The sequence below is a fragment of the Lepisosteus platostomus genome, chromosome 22 (genome assembly GCF_059453375.1).
Source record: "Lepisosteus platostomus isolate fLepPlt1 chromosome 22, fLepPlt1.hap1, whole genome shotgun sequence".
Taxonomy (NCBI): Eukaryota; Metazoa; Chordata; class Actinopteri; order Semionotiformes; family Lepisosteidae; genus Lepisosteus; species Lepisosteus platostomus.
In genome coordinates this window covers 7,845,093-7,865,535 of record NC_142632.1, presented here as the reverse complement: position 1 = coordinate 7,865,535, position 20,443 = coordinate 7,845,093, and the positions used below count along the sequence as shown (strand labels likewise).

Genomic DNA, 20,443 nt, shown 5'->3' with positions numbered 1-20,443 from the left:
TGTCTTGAGTGGAGAGAAACTGCCTTAGTTTTGCAAAATTTCTTAACTGTAGGAAGCATGTTTTCGATACTGTATTAACACTAGAGTTAAATGAGAGCCTTGTGTCTAATATGATGCCTAGGTTACGTGCTGAGTCAAAAAAAGCTGCTATTTTTAAATCCTTTGAGTTAAGTGCTGAAGTTATAGTAGTCCTATCAGTATTGTTGCCTCCAAACAACAGAACCTCATTTTTATCAGAGTTGAGTAAGAAAGGGTTTTCACACATCCAAGTCTTTACTTCATAAATGCAATGAACTAAATTGATAATAGACAGGACAAAAAAATAAATAACTTGTTTGTTATTAATATTTTCAGTGAAGTATTTAACAAAATGTGCTCTTACTAATGAACTCTATTAACCACTTGCTTTTAAATTAAGAAAATCCGAGTTTAGGTGTAATGAATGAGAAGATTCTTATTGCTCTCCTGGACAAGAGTGCAGTAACCCTGTTTTAAATTTGTACACAAGGCTTGATGAAGACTGATACCTATTGTACCTACGTATTTGATATTATGAATGATTTTCCTATCTTTTAACATTATGGTATTGAGGTTTATATTGGGCATTGATTTGTTGAATACCTAAAGCATGTGAAGACTTGTGGAATGCATTCCCTAGCTGTATTGCCGTGCATTATAAAGAGCAAACACCCAAACTGTATTTAATAATAATAATAATTGCTTACACTTATATAGCGCTTTTCTGGACACTCCACTCAAAGCGCTTTACAGGTCATGGGGACTCCCCTTCACAACCACCAATGTGCAGCATCCATTTGAACTGTATGATCTGCTTCTATGTCTGCTTTATGCTTCGAGAAGTCTCTCTTCTTCCCCCGGTTCTGCTTTACCATCTCATGTTGGTTGATGAATTGTCGAGGATCCATGCCTCCAACGACACCCCTCTGGAAACAACTACCATTCTTCCTTCACACTGCCTGGAACACTGGAACAATGAGGCTATAAGTCTATGGAGGTCCTAATAAGGACTAATGTGACACCCTGGAACTCTCTTCACTCTGGAGCTCCTCGGACATCGTTATTAGTGGCCACCCATTAGAATGGATGTTACCACCTTTGTGACATAATGCCCCATATGTAATTAAGCAAAGGACTCCTGTCAAGCACCAGCAAGCCACCTACTCGCCTATCCCAGACCAACTGTGGCAGCACATATCAACAAACATCATGATGGTTCTCTCATGAACCTGAAGTCTTTTGGTGATACTCATGGTATCACCATGAGTGGTCGTGGTTGTCGACCACTATTCCAAGGCACCCTTCATCCCTCTGCCTTAACTACATTCTGCTGTTCAGATGGGAGACATCTTTGCTAAAGAAATGTTTTGGCTTGATGGATTCCCTGCTACCATTGTCTCCAACATAGGCCCCCAGTTTGATTCCCACTTCTAGAAGGCTTTCTGTCAGATAATGGGAATAATGGTTGAAGATCATCAGCCATGGTCTCACCTTTTATGAGGACTGGTGCCATGGTAGAATTCTAGCCATCACAGAGGAGGATCACCACCACGGGCATGAGCTCTTCGCCCCACTGCCCTCACGAAAATGATACAAGAGCATTATGGACACTTACCACTAGATTCTTCAACGGCTTCTATCCACAAGCAGTGCGATTGGCGAACACATTAGGCCATGTCACTTGGACCACACCTACACCATCTGCCTCATTATGATTTCTTATTAATTGCACATCTTCCGTCACTGTTTGCATTCAAACTGTTTACTTGTTTGTTTGTACATTGTCTACTGTTTGCTTGTATATTGTCTTGATGCACTGTCTGCACTTTGTGTTTTTACTGTACATTATTTTAACAATCAAAAGACTTTCTGTAAGTAAGAATTCAATTGTACCGGTTACACATGGCAATAAAGTTCAAGTTTCAGTTCAAGTTTAATGCTGGAAGTCTAATAGAAACAAATTAGGAAAGAACAGCTGGCTAGAACGTTTCAGCTGGGTGGTGACTCCTGAACCGTTACAGTATGTTTGAAAGGGAAACGTTCCTTTTTGCATAGATGTGAGTAGCAAGCCTTTCAATAAACAGAATAAGCTATATATGAAAAGAAAACACCTAAAGGAAAAGGAAAATACCAATCCAGCCTATGCTCCCTTTAAGCAAGTGCTAACAAGTTCACTGGACTCAAGTCTTACCAAGAGCTCCATCTTCCTAATAAATGTGAAAGAAGAGTTGGGTACCAAAAATGTAGGCTGCACTTCTTTACTAAGTACTTTTAATGGAGCATTCAGCTGCCCTCCCAGTTCACTTGAGGTGTCTTCCTACAAAACAGATCTAGAAAGTCTGGGAGAAGAGGTAAAAACACAGCAGGGTCGAGAATCCAAAATGAGTGCAGCACAGAGAACTAGGAATACAGAACCAAGGAGCAGTGCTCCGACCTCAAACGGCTTGCTTCACTAGGACACAGGGGAGGAGGTGATTGCCCACAGGTGAAGCCAGCTTCTGCACCAGCGGGCCTGATAGACAGGTGCAAGTGGCGTGGATGGTTCCTGCAGTAATAATAATAATAATTCCTTACACTTATATAGCGCTTTTCTGGACACTCCACTTAAAGCTCTTTACAGGTAATGGGGATCCCCTCCACCACCACCAGTGTGCAGCCCAACCTGGATGATGCACCAGTACACTCCCCACACACCAGCTCTCAGTGGTGTTCAGAGTGATGAAGCCAGTTCAGAGATGGGGATTATTATGAAGCCATGATTGGTAAGGGCCAGGGGGAAATTTGGCCAGGATGCCATGGTTACACCCCTATTCTTTTTGAGAAATGCCCAGTAGAACTAGCCTCCTCCACAGCACTTCTCCAAGGCTAGATCTGACACCGTTTTGCTAAAGCCAATTCCCTGGCTTTCAGAGGAGGCAGCTGGATGAACTACCGAGATCCTTTACCTCATAACAAACAGCAAATGGGCTAGATGGGGTGAATGGCCTCCTCTGGTTCGTGCTTAAGCAACAAAAGTATGTGACATTTCTTTGCCCTAACATATCATTTCTGTTGGATTCTTTCTCTGTATTTCAGACATTCTCATCACTATCATTGACATGCCAGAGGGAGACAGTCACAATCCAAATAAAAAGAATGATAACCCATAAACAAATTTTGCTTTTTATTTCTGGTTAAAAGTACAGTGAAGTGTTGGAAATACAGTTTTAATTACTGGTGTAGGACTATATCCAAGATCCTTCCGCTTTTAGTAAGGCTGGAGTGATGGCCCTGTGGCTAAGGATCTGCACCTATGACTGGAAGGTTGCTGGTTCAAATCCTGCAGCTGGCAGAGGAATCCTACTCTATTGGGTCCTTCAGCAAGGCCCTTAACCCCTTCTGCTCCAGGGATGCTGTATAAATGGCTGACCCCAAGCTTCTCTCTCCCTGCCTGTGTGTTTCATGGAGAGCAAGCTGGGGTATATGAAAAGACCAATTCCTCATGGAAGAAATTGTATATGGCCAATAAAGTTTTCTTATCTTTTGATTACTGCCTTCACTAACCCCTAAGTCGCATATGTTACTCACTAGTTACTTTATTCTACATTTAAAAGTCTTGTCCTTGCAAACTATAGTGTAGCGCCCTTGCCTGGCACTGCGGCCAAAGAGCGCCCGGCTGGGTTGCACGGCAAGGGGCAGGACGGGATTAGTAGGGGCCAGAGAGGGGACTAGGAAAGCCGCTGACCCATTGTAAAACGGGCGTACAGAGTGGTGAGATCGCCCGGATTCATGTAAATAGTTCCCTGGTTTCCCACCCCTTTTATACTTGTACCCAATTGCCACCCTATCCCTGTATAACTGTACCCAAATAGACCCCAGTGTGTTGTGCTCTCTCCCCCTCTCTGGCTCTCGCGTGTTTTCTCTCTCTCTTTCTCTCCTTTTCTCTCTCAGCGGGTGTGCGGGCACTCATCCGAAAAATAAAAGCATTGCTTCTCACTCAAACTAGAGTCTGAAGCCCTGTGTCAGTCCTCGCCGAACCCGAAAACATTGCAATATCATACCTTACTCTCTCCAGTGCCTTGTCTCTCCTTATAGATCTCGGCTCATCTCTTCCTTATTTCACCTCTGAACACCTATTGGCATATCCCTAAAACTTCTGAAAACTGATTGTTCTTCATCTGATTGTTCATCGGCAGATTGACAAACTAATCATCAGATTCTGAAAATGGTATTTTATTTCAGAGGATCTCACACCGAGGGTGTAACAATGTGTTGATAGGGACCAGAGGGGGGAGCTGCTAGTTACACCCATCCTACTTCTGGCTATGAATCACACGTGCATACAGACACAGAAGAAGTGTGCTCATTCGTGCACCACACTCACCACTGTGCTGCCGGCTATACTGGGATAGCAGAGGCAATGGAAATGGAAATGGATTGTGTACACACCCTGCTGCAAAGGCCGGCAGAGGATGTACAGAGGAAGACACCAGGCAAGTACTGTGTATATGATAAATTCATTATAATAGAAAATAAAGAGCAGTGATAGTTGATATTGAGCAAGCTGTCAACAATATACCTTAGAGTGTTGGAGTTCCTTAGGTAATCAGTGAATCAAATAATACTGAAAGTTAACATTATTACCATTACTTTAGAAAACGTTTTACAATGATTTTATCCTAAACGACAAATGATTTTGAAGCTGTTTCTCATCATACTGATTGTGCTAATTGATGAAGTGTGATATAGTTGCAGGAGTTCATTCAAATTAGCTTTGGCTTAAAAAAAAAGCCAGACTTCAGAGGCTGTTTTTAAATTACAGGGCCTAAGGTGACGTGTTATGAGAACAAGATGAAAGCACTTAATCTTCTCAGCATTCTGCAAAAGGCAATCAAAAAGTGGTTATCATAGGTTATGAGAAAAACATTAAAACATAACTGGAAACCAGTTAAAAGCCATATTCTTAGCAATCCTAAAAATATTTAATTACATAGAGAACTATCAATTAATGGAAAGTATTTTTGTGGTACACATGAGCAGGCAGAAGTATCAAGATGGTATAATACCACTCATTTTAAATGTTGTCTTTCACCCCTTCTAGAAAAAGATGATTGGTCAATTGATACTTTCAAATTCAATGCCAGAAAGCTGAGACTTCAAGAGGAAAGACAAGGCAAGAGAGAGAGACAGTACTAACACTAAACAACTACTTTATTACACATATGAGAACTCTGTATTATGGCTTCAAAGCCTTTGTGAACATATGTACAACTTATCTGCTAAATGTAACTCCAGATATTAAGTGAAAGAGCCTATTACAATTGGCAACATCTTGTAGCAACTCCAGATATTGCACAACATACAGTATCTCAGATTACCACTATTTCAGGTGATAACCCAAAAAATAAAATTTACCCATTAACATGTCCAGAGCATTTAGTCTACAATACTATACCAATAAATATACATACTTCTGAATATTAGTAACTACAGAAGCATTTTTTTTAAACAAAGTAAAATTTCTTTTTACTCTAAGAAGTGGACTTCTATTATTTCTGTGAGATCAGGAGAATTCTTGCCATTTTCTAGAATGTGTTCTCACCACTACAGTAAGTATCACTGTCCTTCAGATACGCTGAGGAATGTTTCTCTCTTTTAGAACATCTGATAGGTGTTATAACTAGCGGTTCTTCATTTTCTATTTCACCAAATTCTGAGCTTTGTTGTCATCCTTGAAGGTCCCCTGGGTATTTCATGTATTTGTTCCTGCCTTTCCAAATTCCGTTTTAGGACTTTTCTCCAGGTCTGCTATGCTTGGCAATTTGTTGAATTTTGCTCTAATTGGACCCTTTGATATCATGTCCAATTTTCTGAAATCACAAAATGATGCTTACACAAGATCTAAAGTTAATATTTTAGTCAAAAAATAATTGCTCACATTGAATACTTTGAATGGTAAGATAACTCAGAGTGAATGTCAGCAAAAACAGAAGAGAAAAAACTTGAATATGTTAATTGCTCCAGTATTCAAACATTTGAACTTAATATTTAGAGGAAGCACCTTTGAGAGCAATTAAAGCCACAAGTTTTGTTGGCTGCCTACCAACAGTGCTCATAAACTTTGTGGAATTGCTACCCATTCTTCTTCTCAGATCTACATTTTTCAAGTCTTTCCCTAGATTCTTAACAGAATTCAAGTCAGGACATCTCACTTTCTTATTGTTAAGTCCAAGGGAGTCCAAAGGGAAATCCAGAGCGAATAACAAGAGTCCAGAGCCAGGTGATCCATCCAGGACAAAACAAGACAAAGTTAAAAACCAGAATGGGATCCGGTGCAGGGAGAGGGAATAAAAATGGGGATGACGGGACCAGGCGCTCAAAGCCCCGGACTCAGCTGGGTCGGGACGCCGATAGGAGGCTTATGCCTATGTTCTCCTTGTTCATCCCTTGTTGATATACATGTATTTTGGAACAGCACCAGTTTTTATTGAACTTTAATGTATAAATGGATTTTCAATTCTTTCATCTAACAGAAACAATGTGCTACCCGTGGTACAACTGTGAATGCATTATTAATGTTTTCAAGCTGTAGTGTCATTCTTCTTGTGAAGATTTCATGTGTATTTCATTCTTTACTGGGTGTGAGGGTACTCTAATGCAAACAATTGTCACCAATAAAGGTTTAGAGAAAAAGCAGTGCTTCATCCAGAGTATAATAGTAGAAGAAAAGGAAAACAGGACAATGAAAATGTGGTACCCAAGTAAAAAGTATGGAGTAAAGAGAAGCATTGAATTCTGAGGCATTGTCTTACAGTTAGCTGTTAATGATACGCGCTGCTGTAGGGTAGAAGCTATTCTTAAGCTTAGAGGTCTGTGCTTCAATGGTGCAGTACCATTTGCCAGAATGTAGAACAGTTTGTGGCTGGGTCAATACTAAGCTTTTCACGCACTTCATAACCACAGAAGTGAGTGCCACTGGGTAGTAATCATTCAAATGAGAGGAAGAGAGAGATAGAGAGATACTCTATTGATCCCGTGAGGGAAATTGCAGTGCAACAGCAGCTTAGCACAGTCAACACAACACAGTCTAACAAAATTATACAATAATACATACAATACAGTCAGTACTGTTACGATCCGTGCCTCTCGGCAACGGAAGAGGCAGAAGTAGGTGTAGCCCCTATCCATCAGTTCACCTATCAGTTTTCCCATTCACCACCACACCCCCGTCTCATCCTACTTAAACACCTGTCCTTCCCTACCTCGTTGCTCAGTATTGGTTTTCCCTATCGAGCTTCCTGGTTGCGCTTCTTCTACTCTGTGTTTGTCTTGGATTTCGGCTTACGGTTTTTCCCTTTGGACTTCGGCTTTTCGGATCTCGGCTTGGATTGGTACTTTCGCTCTGTCTTGGATAACTGGCTACCTCTGGATTCTCGGATTGCTCTACGGACTACGACTTCGGATCACACTTCGGCTTCGGTACACGTTCCCTTTCGGATATCTTGCTCCCCCTGGACTCTCGGCTCGTTCCTACTATTACGGTTTACTTTCGGTTTACGACTTGGCTTTGTTCGCTCCTGCAAGTGGGTTCACTCACTAGTTCGGTCCCTATTACCGAACTCGTAACAAGTACAGTCAGTGAAACGTGCACTAGAAAGAGTTGCTCACAGTACAGAATAAAAAAAAAACAGAACAGTATAGAAAAAGTTGTATTGCACATTATAAATATATTGCACAAGTCCCTAGCATATATTGCACAAAAAAACAGTTGTAAACAGGAACAACCAGATGTTAACAGAGAATTGAATGTTTAGGCCAAACAAAGGTCAAAGTCAATGTTGCCCCTGATCAGTGGATGAGTTGCCTGAAAATACCTTAGTCTTCCTGGGCAGTGGCACAATTGGAGGTTTCTCCTCAATTTCCTCAGCTAATGCACTACTACCAGATGAGCTGAAGACTTTCTACACGAACTTCAGCACTGAGCCTGCCATTACAGCTCCGAGCGAAAGCCTTTGTGAATATATGTACAGTACAACTTATATCTGCTAAATGTAACTCCAATTATTAAGTGAAAGAGTCTATTACAATTGGCAACATCTTGTAGCAACTCCAGATATTGCACAACATACAGTATCTCAGATTACCACTATTTCAGGTAATAACCTAAAAAATAAAATTTACCCATTAACATGTCCAGAACATTTAGTCTACAATACTATACCAATAAATATACATACTTCTGAATATTAGTAACTACAGAAGCATTTTTTTAAACAAAGTAAAATTTCTTTTTACTCTAAGAAGTGGACTTCTATTATTTCTGTGAGATCAGGAGAATTCTTGCCATTTTCTAGAATGTGTTCTCACCACTACAGTAAGTATCACTGTCCTTCAGATACGTTGAGGAATGTTTCTCTCTTTTAGAACATCTTATAGGTGTTATAACTAGCAGTTCTTCATTTTCTATTTCACCAAATTCTGAACTTTGTTGTCATCCTTGAAGGTCCCCTGGGTATTTCATGTATTTCTTCCTGCCTTTCCAAATTCCGTTTTAGGAATTTTCTCCAGGTCTGCTATGCTTGTCAATTTGTTGAATCTTGCTCTAATTGGACCTTTTGATATCATGTCCAATTTTCTGAAATCACAAAATAATATTTCAACAAGATCTAAATTTAATATTTTAGTCAAAAAATTATTGCTCACATTGAATACTTTGAATGGTAAGATAACTCAGAGTGAATGTCAGCAAAAACAGAAGAGAAAAAACTTGACTATGTTAATTGCTCCAGTATTCAAACATTTGAACTTAATATTTAGAGGAAGCACCTTTGATAGCAATTAAAGCCACAAGTTTTTTTGGCTGCCTACCAACTGTGCTCATGAACTTTGTGGAATTGCTACCCATTCTTCTTCTCAGATCTACATTTTTCAAGTCTTTCCCTAGATTCTTAATAGGATTCATGTCAGGACATCTCACTTTCTTATTGTTAAGTCCAAGGGAGTCCAAAGGGAAATCCAGAGCGAATAACAAGAGTCCAGAGCCAGGTGATCCATCCAGGACAAAACAAGACAAAGTTAAAAACCTGAACAGGATCCGCTGCAGGGAGAGGGAATAAAAATGGGGATGACGGGACCAGGCGCTCTGAGCCCCGGACTCAGCTGGGTCGGGACGCCGATAGGAGGCCTATGCCCTCAAGCTGCTGGTGTAGGTCGACTTGGTGGTAGGTGGGCCTCCGGGCGTCCATCTTCCAATGCACAGCCTGGAATAGAGTAAGTGTCTGGCTTTTAAGGAGTAGCTGGATTGGAGGCAGGTGCACATGATCAACTAAAATGTGAAAGAGCCGGAGCGCCCTTAAGAGGAGGGATTACAATCGTGACAAGTGAAGCTTTAGCCTTGAGCTTTAGATCATTGTACCGGTATTTTGTTTAATGTATATTCACAACAGTCATGCTTCCTAGTCCCTGCTGTTCAGAATCATATCTATAACATAATGCTGCCACCATCATACTTTAAAATGGTGATGGTTTTGATTGGGTCAGATGTAGCACTTTGCACTATAACCAAAATGTTCATTTTTTGTCTTTGTTGAGTGACCAGGATATTGTTGACCCATGATTGAATCTTTGATTGCAATTGTGTTATACATTTCCTGGCTTGCCTTACAAATGGATCTTTAGCTGTCCTGTCTTTATCTGTGCTGCATTTATTTGTGCAATCTACTTAGACTATCTGAAGTGGTGGTCTCGCTATTAGAAACTCAGAAAATGCTCGTGATGAAACAATTGAATGTGAACAAGACTATGTGGGTATTCACTGTCACATACTGTTTGAGTGTTTAAATGAGATCTGTTGACGTGTACAACTTGCATTTTATATAGAAAACGTAATATATTACTGGGCTGCATGGTGGTGCAGTGGTTCGCATTGCTGCATCATAGCAGTGGGCCCCAGGGTTCAACTCCTGGGGTGCTGTCTGTGTGGAGTGTGTACTGTATGTTCTCCTTGTTCATCCCTTGTTGATATACGTGTATTTTGGAACAGCACCAGTTTTTATTTGAACTTTAATGTATAAATGGATTTTCAAGTCTTTCATCTAACAGAAACAATGTGCTACCCGTGGTACAACTGTGAATGCATTATTAATGTTTTCAAGCTGTAGTGTCATTGTTCTTGTGAAGATTTCATGTGTATTTCATTCTTTACTGGGTGTGAGGGTACTCTAATGCAAACAATTGTCACCAATAAAGGTTTAGAGAAAAAGCAGTGCTTCATCCAGTGTATAATAGTAGAAGAAAAGGAAAACAGGACAATGAAAATGTGGTACCCAAGTAAAAAGTATGGAGTAAAGAGAAGCATTGAATTCTGAGGCATTGTCTTACAGTTAGCTGTTAATGATACGCACTGCTGTAGGACAGAAGCTATTCTTAAGCTTAGAGGTCTGTGCTTCAATGGTGCAGTACCATTTGCCAGAATGTAGAACAGTTTGTGGCTGGGTCAATACTAAGCTTTTCATGCACTTCATAACCACAGAAGTGAGTGCCACTGGGTAGTAATCATTCAAATGAGAGGAAGAGAGAGATAGAGAGATACTCTATTGATCCCGTGAGGGAAATTGCAGTGCAACAGCAGCTTAGCACAGTCAACACAACACAGTCTAACAAAATTATACAATAATACATACAATACAGTCAGTACAGTCAGTGAAACGTGCACTAGAAAGAGTTGCTCACAGTACAGAATAAAAAAAAAACAGAACAGTATAGAAAAAGTTGTATTGCACATTATAAATATATTGCACAAGTCCCTAGCATATATTGCACAAAAAAACAGTTGTAAACAGGAACAACCAGATGTTAACAGTACAGAATAAAAAAAAAAACAGAACAGTATAGAAAAAGTTGTATTGCACATTATAAATATATTGCACAAGTCCATAGCATATATTGCACAAAAAAACAGTTGTAAACAGGAACAACCAGATGTTAACAGAGAATTGAATGTTTAGGCCAAACAAAGGTCAAAGTCAATGTTGCCCCTGATCAGTGGATGAGTTGCCTGAAAATACCTTAGTCTTCCTGGGCAGTGGCACAATTGCAGGTTTCTCCTCAATTTCCTCAGCTAATGCACTACTACCAGATGAGCTGAAGACTTTCTACACGAACTTCAGCACTGAGCCTGCCATTACAGCTCCGAGCGAACCAGGGGGACTTTGTGTTATTGTTCTCTAAACATGATGTGTGTAGAAATTTTAGGAGAATGAAAAGCCACAAAGCAGCTGGCCCAGATGGTGTCTCCTCTCATGTCCTTAAAACCTGTGCATGTCAGTAATCTCCTGAATCACAAATGTGCCACTGCCCAGGAAGAGAATAAGGTAATATATTTGAAAGGACTTCAATTCAATTCAATTTATTTTAATATAGCGCCTTTCACAACAAGGTTGCCCCAAGGTGCTTATGTTAGGGATTCGGTAAGAGAAACCGAAACCAATTAATGAACCCACTTGCAGGAGCTGATAAAGCCTAGCCGTGATCCAAAGAAAACAGTAGTCTAAGAAACGAGCCGAGAGTCCAGGGAAAGCCAGAGATCCAAACAGGGAGAGAGTTACCGAAGCCAGACCGTAATCCGAAACCAAAGACGAAAGAGCAATCCGAGAGTCCAGGGGAAGCCAGTAATACAAAACAGGGAGTGAGTACCGAAGCCAAGCCGTGATCCGAAAAACCGTAGTAAAAGGGGAAAAACCGTAGTCCGAAAACCAAGAAAGACACAAAGAGAAAGAAGGCGTAGCGCAATTAAAGCCACAAGTTTTTTTGGCTGCCTACCAACTGTGCTCATGAACTTTGTGGAATTGCTACCCATTCTTCTTCTCAGATCTACATTTTTCAAGTCTTTCCCTAGATTCTTAATAGGATTCAAGTCAGGACATCTCACTTTTTTATTGTTAAGTCCAAGGGAGTCCAAAGGGAAATCCAGAGCGAATAACAAGAGTCCAGTGCCAGGTGATCCATCCAGGACAAAACAAGACAAAGTTAAAAACCTGAACAGGATCCGCTGCAGGGAGAGGGAATAAAAATGGGGATGACGGGACCAGGCGCTCTGAGCCCCGGACTCAGCTGGGTCGGGACGCCGATAGGAGGCCTATGCCCTCAAGCTGCTGGTGTAGGTCGACTTGGTGGTAGGTGGGCCTCCGGGCGTCCATCTTCCAATGCACAGCCTGGAATAGAGTAAGTGTCTGGCTTTTAAGGAGTAGCTGGATTGGAGGCAGGTGCACATGATCAACTAAAATGTGAAAGAGCCGGAGCGCCCTTAAGAGGAGGGATTACAATCGTGACAAGTGAAGCTTTAGCCTTGAGCTTTAGATCATTGTACCGGTATTTTGTTTAATGTATATTCACAACAGTCATGCTTCCTAGTCCCTGCTGTTCAGAATCATATCTATAACATAATGCTGCCACCATCATACTTTAAAATGGTGATGGTTTTGATTGGGTCAGATGTAGCACTTTGCACTATAACCAAAATGTTCATTTTTTGTCTTTGTTGAGTGACCAGGATATTGTTGACCCATGATTGAATCTTTGATTGCAATTGTGTTATACATTTCCTGGCTTGCCTTACAAATGGATCTTTAGCTGTCCTGTCTTTATCTGTGCTGCATTTATTTGTGCAATCTACTTAGACTATCTGAAGTGGTGGTCTCGCTATTAGAAACTCAGAAAATGCTCGTGATGAAACAATTGAATGTGAACAAGACTATGTGGGTATTCACTGTCACATACTGTTTGAGTGTTTAAATGAGATCTGTTGACGTGTACAACTTGCATTTTATATAGAAAACGTAATATATTACTGGGCTGCATGGTGGTGCAGTGGTTAGCATTGCTGCATCATAGCAGTGGGCCCCAGGGTTCAACTCCTGGGGTGCTGTCTGTGTGGAGTGTGTACTGTATGTTCTCCTTGTTCATCCCTTGTTGATATACATGTATTTTGGAACAGCACCAGTTTTTATTTGAACTTTAATGTATAAATGGATTTTCAAGTCTTTCATCTAACAGAAACAATGTGCTACCCGTGGTACAACTGTGAATACATTATTAATGTTTTCAAGCTGTAGTGTCATTGTTCTTGTGAAGATTTCATGTGTATTTCATTCTTTACTGGGTGTGAGGGTACTCTAATGCAAACAATTATCACCAATAAAGGTTTAGAGAAAAAGCAGTGCTTCATCCAGTGTATAATAGTAGAAGAAAAGGAAAACAGGACAATGAAAATGTGGTACCCAAGTAAAAAGTATGGAGTAAAGAGAAGCATTGAATTCTGAGGCATTGTCTTACAGTTAGCTGTTAATGATACGCACTGCTGTAGGACAGAAGCTATTCTTAAGCTTAGAGGTCTGTGCTTCAATGGTGCAGTACCATTTGCCAGAATGTAGAACAGTTTGTGGCTGGGTCAATACTAAGCTTTTCATGCACTTCATAACCACAGAAGTGAGTGCCACTGGGTAGTAATCATTCAAATGAGAGGAAGAGAGAGATAGAGAGATACTCTATTGATCCCGTGAGGGAAATTGCAGTGCAACAGCAGCTTAGCACAGTCAACACAACACAGTCTAACAAAATTATACAATAATACATACAATACAGTCAGTACAGTCAGTGAAACGTGTACTAGAAAGAGTTGCTCACAGTACAGAATAAAAAAAAACAGAACAGTATAGAAAAAGTTGTATTGCACATTATAAATATATTGCACAAGTCCCTAGCATATATTGCACAAAAAAACAGTTGTAAACAGGAACAACCAGATGTTAACAGAGAATTGAATGTTTAGGCCAAACAAAGGTCAAAGTCAATGTTGCCCCTGATCAGTGGATGAGTTGCCTGAAAATACCTTAGTCTTCCTGGGCAGTGGCACAATTGCAGGTTTCTCCTCAATTTCCTCAGCTAATGCACTACTACCAGATGAGCTGAAGACTTTCTACACGAACTTCAGCACTGAGCCTGCCATTACAGCTCCGAGCGAACCAGGGGGACTTTGTGTTATTGTTCTCTAAACATGATGTGTGTAGAAATTTTAGGAGAATGAAAAGCCACAAAGCAGCTGGCCCAGATGGTGTCTCCTCTCATGTCCTTAAAACCTGTGCATGTCAGTAATCTCCTGAATCACAAATGTGCCACTGCCCAGGAAGAGAATAAGGTAATATATTTGAAAGGACTTCAATTCAATTCAATTTATTTTAATATAGCGCCTTTCACAACAAGGTTGCCCCAAGGTGCTTATGTTAGGGATTCGGTAAGAGAAACCGAAACCAATTAATGAACCCACTTGCAGGAGCTGATAAAGCCTAGCCGTGATCCAAAGAAAACAGTAGTCTAAGAAACGAGCCGAGAGTCCAGGGAAAGCCAGAGATCCAAACAGGGAGAGAGTTACCGAAGCCAGACGGTAATCCGAAACCAAAGACGAAAGAGCAATCCGAGAGTCCAGGGGAAGCCAGTAATACAAAACAGGGAGTGAGTACCGAAGCCAAGCCGTGATCCGAAAAACCGTAGTAAAAGGGGAAAAACCGTAGTCCGAAAACCAAGAAAGACACAAAGAGAAAGAAGGCGTAGCGCAATTAAAGCCACAAGTTTTTTTGGCTGCCTACCAACTGTGCTCATGAACTTTGTGGAATTGCTACCCATTCTTCTTCTCAGATCTACATTTTTCAAGTCTTTCCCTAGATTCTTAATAGGATTCAAGTCAGGACATCTCACTTTTTTATTGTTAAGTCCAAGGGAGTCCAAAGGGAAATCCAGAGCGAATAACAAGAGTCCAGTGCCAGGTGATCCATCCAGGACAAAACAAGACAAAGTTAAAAACCTGAACAGGATCCGCTGCAGGGAGAGGGAATAAAAATGGGGATGACGGGACCAGGCGCTCTGAACCCCGGACTCAGCTGGGTCGGGACGCCGATAGGAGGCCTATGCCCTCAAGCTGCTGGTGTAGGTCGACTTGGTGGTAGGTGGGCCTCCGGGCGTCCATCTTCCAATGCACAGCCTGGAATAGAGTAAGTGTCTGGCTTTTAAGGAGTAGCTGGATTGGAGGCAGGTGCACATGATCAACTAAAATGTGAAAGAGCCGGAGCGCCCTTAAGAGGAGGGATTACAATCGTGACAAGTGAAGCTTTAGCCTTGAGCTTTAGATCATTGTACCGGTATTTTGTTTAATGTATATTCACAACAGTCATGCTTCCTAGTCCCTGCTATTCAGAATCATATCTATAACATAATGCTGCCACCATCATACTTTAAAATGGTGATGGTTTTGATTGGGTCAGATGTAGCACTTTGCACTATAACCAAAATGTTCATTTTTTGTCTTTGTTGAGTGACCAGGATATTGTTGACCCATGATTGAATCTTTGATTGCAATTGTGTTATACATTTCCTGGCTTGCCTTACAAATGGATCTTTAGCTGTCCTGTCTTTATCTGTGCTGCATTTATTTGTGCAATCTACTTAGACTATCTGAAGTGGTGGTCTCGCTATTAGAAACTCAGAAAATGCTCGTGATGAAACAATTGAATGTGAACAAGACTATGTGGGTATTCACTGTCACATACTGTTTGAGTGTTTAAATGAGATCTGTTGACGTGTACAACTTGCATTTTATATAGAAAACGTAATATATTACTGGGCTGCATGGTGGTGCAGTGGTTCGCATTGCTGCATCATAGCAGTGGGCCCCAGGGTTCAACTCCTGGGGTGCTGTCTGTGTGGAGTGTGTACTGTATGTTCTCCTTGTTCATCCCTTGTTGATATACATGTATTTTGGAACAGCACCAGTTTTTATTTGAACTTTAATGTATAAATGGATTTTCAAGTCTTTCATCTAACAGAAACAATGTGCTACCCGTGGTACAACTGTGAATGCATTATTAATGTTTTCAAGCTGTAGTGTCATTGTTCTTGTGAAGATTTCATGTGTATTTCATTCTTTACTGGGTGTGAGGGTACTCTAATGCAAACAATTGTCACCAATAAAGGTTTAGAGAAAAAGCAGTGCTTCATCCAGTGTATAATAGTAGAAGAAAAGGAAAACAGGACAATGAAAATGTGGTACCCAAGTAAAAAGTATGGAGTAAAGAGAAGCATTGAATTCTGAGGCATTGTCTTACAGTTAGCTGTTAATGATACGCACTGCTGTAGGACAGAAGCTATTCTTAAGCTTAGAGGTCTGTGCTTCAATGGTGCAGTACCATTTGCCAGAATGTAGAACAGTTTGTGGCTGGGTCAATACTAAGCTTTTCATGCACTTCATAACCACAGAAGTGAGTGCCACTGGGTAGTAATCATTCAAATGAGAGGAAGAGAGAGATAGAGAGATACTCTATTGATCCCGTGAGGGAAATTGCAGTGCAACAGCAGCTTAGCACAGTCAACACAACACAGTCTAACAAAATTATACAATAATACATACAATACAGTCAGTACAGTCAGTGAAACGTGTACTAGAAAGAGTTGCTCACAGTACAGAATAAAAAAAAACAGAACAGTATAGAAAAAGTTGTATTGCACATTATAAATATATTGCACAAGTCCCTAGCATATATTGCACAAAAAAACAGTTATAAACAGGAACAACCAGATGGTAACAGAGAATTGAATGTTTAGACAGAATCATATCTATAACATAATGCTGCCACCATCATACTTTAAAATGGTGATGGTTTTGATTGGGTCAGATGTAGCACTTTGCACTATAACCAAAATGTTCATTTTTTGTCTTTGTTGAATGACCAGGATATACTAGAGAGAGTGAAAAGCCACAAAGCGGCCGTCCCGATGGTGTCTCCCCTCATGTCCTTAAAACCCGTGCGTGTCAGTAATCTCCTGAATCACAAATGTGCAATGGCCTAGGAAGAGAATAAGGTATTATATGTGAAAGGACTTCAATTCAATTCAATTTATTTTTATAAGATAAGATTACTTTATTAGCCATATACAATTTCTTGCATTAGGAATTCATCTTTTGCATACTGAAACTTGCTCTCCATGAGCCACAGACAGGGAGAGAGGTTTGGGGTCAGAACGCAGGGTCAGCACATCTAGAGTAGTTGGGGTTAAGGGCCTTTCTCAGGGGCCCAACAGAGTAGGATTCCTCTGCCAGCCACAGGATTTGAACCAGCATCCTTCCTGCCACAGACACGATCCTTAGCCACAGTGCCACCGCTCCGCCCCAGCACCTTATATAGCACCTTTCACAACAGGGTTGCCCCAAGGTGCTTAACAATGGAAGTGACCATACATGTGGTGAATACAGAGCAGAAGACCAGAAGACAACATAGGAGAGGAACCAAAAACTCCTTAGTAAGGACAAAAATAACCTCTAGGAGTCCAAGGTCAAGTGGCTGTCCAACCCCTTTGGGCATGCTAACATTTTATTTATACAATAAAAAAAAGGAAATAAATGAATGAGGGTATTAATCCATCCATCCATCATGTCTTCTGTATGTCAGTAGTCCATGTAGATCAGCAAAATCCTCCTAAACCATAGCTACTGTATATCCACGATGTCCCTCTATATCCATGGCAGTGATGAAGTATCCAACTCAGATGGTGCCCAGCCCGGGCGCCATCCGGATATGTGGGGAGAAGAATAGGATAGTTTGTATCTACAGTATCTGTGTAGATGTATCCGTGTTGGTGGGCCAACACAGAGACACACAATGGCATGTACAGCAGCACCAGCAGCCATGGTTGCAGCAGGCTATAATGTTGGGTGTGAGTAGGCTAGGCTGAAGTAATAGGTCTTCAGTCTGGATTTGAATACTGAGATTAACAACATAAATGAAAGCGCTACACTGCCATGGAACGGTGCCATCTTGAAGCCCTCCACAAATACATTACAAGAGTTTAGAAAATTTAGACAACTTATAGCCATCGTCGGCAGCTGAAAATACCTTAGCATCTGACAGTATTAAAATCATGACTTTACAAGTATTTTCAAAGAAGATATCCCCAGTCTCATGGATGTCTCTACTCTGGAACACTCTTGTCATTTCTTTTTGAGCAACACCCTGCAAAAACAGAATATGTCCTATTGTGAATTATATATACTGTATACAGTATAATGTTCACAGTATCTATAACTTGTGATTATAGAATCACCTATAAAGAAATCACCTGCAGATTACTGTCTATGCAATCAACTCTTAACCTAGCAGCTGTTTGAATTTCAAGTATTCTTTTGTGATATCAGCAGGACAGCCCAAACTGAAACTTTCTGACTTGCACTGAAGTCCGTTGTGAGGTGAAAACCAGCGGCAGTGAAACGGGTAGAGACAGTCAGAATTGTACATAGTCCAAGTGCTATAAATGCAAAAGACGAAAGAGAGGGAGAAAAGGAGGGTATGTACTGTATAGTATTTAGAATTTAATGTGAGGAAATGACAGAAAGGATTAAGAAAATCTGACATCTGAGGCTGGTTAAACACGGCTGTTGTTGCTCTTCCCAGACTTTCATGATAAATTCAATTTAGAAGGTGTGGCTCTGATGTTTTCTCTTTGTCCATGTTTTTCAAACATGAACACGTGCTGGGGCTCAGCATGGGACAGAAGCCATTTTTCACTACAAGGCTTATTGTCTGTAAATCAATGTAAACTTTGTGTTTTTTTTCTTTTTACAGTTGCTCTGCAGACCATCGAAGGGACTGAAGGGACTGCAACTCCATATCGTTGGGCTCTATTGCTTCTTTTGGTGCTGTGCTGTGTTTCTCTGGCTGCCGTTATTGCTCTAAGCATCTTCTGTGAGTACTCATCCATGTTTACCCAGAAAGAATACATTATATCATCTTACTCTTACAGTTATTTCAAGACAGCATTTAGAAAGCCTTTGCATGTTGGTATGAAGTAAATCTAGATACAATAGGTAACACCTGGCTAGGGTCAACACTTTTTTTGAGATGCAGTGATCCCAGATTCAGTGATCAAAGCAATCATAAAGTTTACCTTGGCTTACCTCAGTTAATTCTGGGTAAATGATTATAAGTTCATCAACAGTAGAGGATATAAAACAGGGAGCCAGAGAAAGTGAAGGAAGACAAGGCACAAGAGAGAGAGGTTAGAAGAAGAGGAAACTATCAAAGGCAAGAGCTCCTTATTCATTCAAATCATCTGGAAAGACAAGATTGGAGCTAAGTATTTGAACCTCGTTAAGAGAGCTTGCTATTCTGTTGATGTTAGAAACTCTGATTTCCTGTGTAAAGAATCCTTAATTTAAAAACGGCCTGTCCTGATTAGTGTGCACATTTTTAGAATAGGAAGATAGTTTCCCATTCATTTTAATGTCATCCAGGTTTACAAAGAGAGATGTTTAACCTCAGGTTGTATTCTATTTAGTTTAGAAAGCGGCTTTTCTCTTCGTATGGCCTTTGCAGACATTATTTGAGAGTGAACACTTGGAAACCTTGGAGCCTGCCTATTGTCTGGGTGGATAGGGTATTTTGTAACACAGGGTGTGTTGTATGTCTATGTTTTGTGTTGTTTAGTGTGTGTATTGTCACTGTTAACACATATTTATTTAATCAAGTGTGGCTGAATTATTATACTTTTTACAAAAGCTATGCCAGAGCACAAATGCTTCATATGCCGGAACAGGAACAAGGAGTTAAAACAGAGTAACGAGGCCAGGAGCTCCGAGCCCTGGACTCAGACGGTCAGGAAGCCATGGAATAAGGTCTGCCCTCAGGCTACCTGCGAGCCAGGAGAATAGGCAAGCCTTGTGGCGTCCATCTTCCAATGCTGAGCTAGGAATAGCGAGAGCGCCAGGCTTAAATAATGAGAGACAAAACAGGGGACAGGTGCACATAATCAACTAAAATAGGAAAGGGTCGGAGCGCCCTTAAGAGGAGGGATGACGATCGTGACATCAGCTTAAGCTGCTGATAAATTATATAAAATATTACAATAATTCCATGGAGTCTGAGATCCAGTAAATTCAGCAGATTTTAAATGATTTTTAATTTCTTTACTGCAGTAACTTTGAATTCTGTGCTATTTTTGTATGGTGTGTTAGCTAAGGATAGACAGATGAGGCAGAGCTCTGTGGAGTTCCTTTCTTTCTCCACACTTAAACCATTTTTTATTAATATGTCAAAGGTTCATGTTGGAAACAACATTGTTCCAAAACTCTCCTGGCTCATCTTTGTACTTCCAAACAAATTCTATAGCATGTTCGAGGAGAGTTAAGACGTAGGCATACATGATCATTTCTGAAACACCCTCTCTCATCTTTATTGATAAAGAAACTAATGAAGGCAGCAGTAGAATTGAGTTTGAAGTATAAAGAAACCACACAATCCAGCCAATCCATGGTTTCTGTATATATTTGTTCAGTCGTAAAAATGAGTCAGATGTTATCTTTCAGATTATGTTTTGTCATGTTAGTGAAAACCAATGGAATTCTGTG

The 20,443-nt window shown here is 40.6% G+C and overlaps 1 protein-coding gene across 7 annotated transcripts in view; it reads left to right on the top strand.

Moving 5' to 3' along the window:
• LOC148643338 (von Willebrand factor A domain-containing protein 5A-like) overlaps positions 1–20,443 on the top strand; it is a 69,703-nt gene that overhangs the window by 34,575 nt on the left and 14,685 nt on the right. For 6 of the 7 annotated variants that reach the window (XR_015929105.1, XR_015929106.1, XM_088616510.1 and 3 more), the window contains one exon: positions 18,663–18,782. Coding sequence is in view for 5 of the 7 variants with exons in the window: in XM_088616510.1 (XP_088472636.1) it covers positions 18,663–18,782 (120 nt within the window). In the remaining 2 variants the exon portion in view is untranslated. Of the gene's footprint in view, positions 1–3,093; positions 3,173–18,662; positions 18,783–20,443 lie in introns of those variants that run through there. The other variant, XM_088616515.1, reaches the window with a different exon arrangement.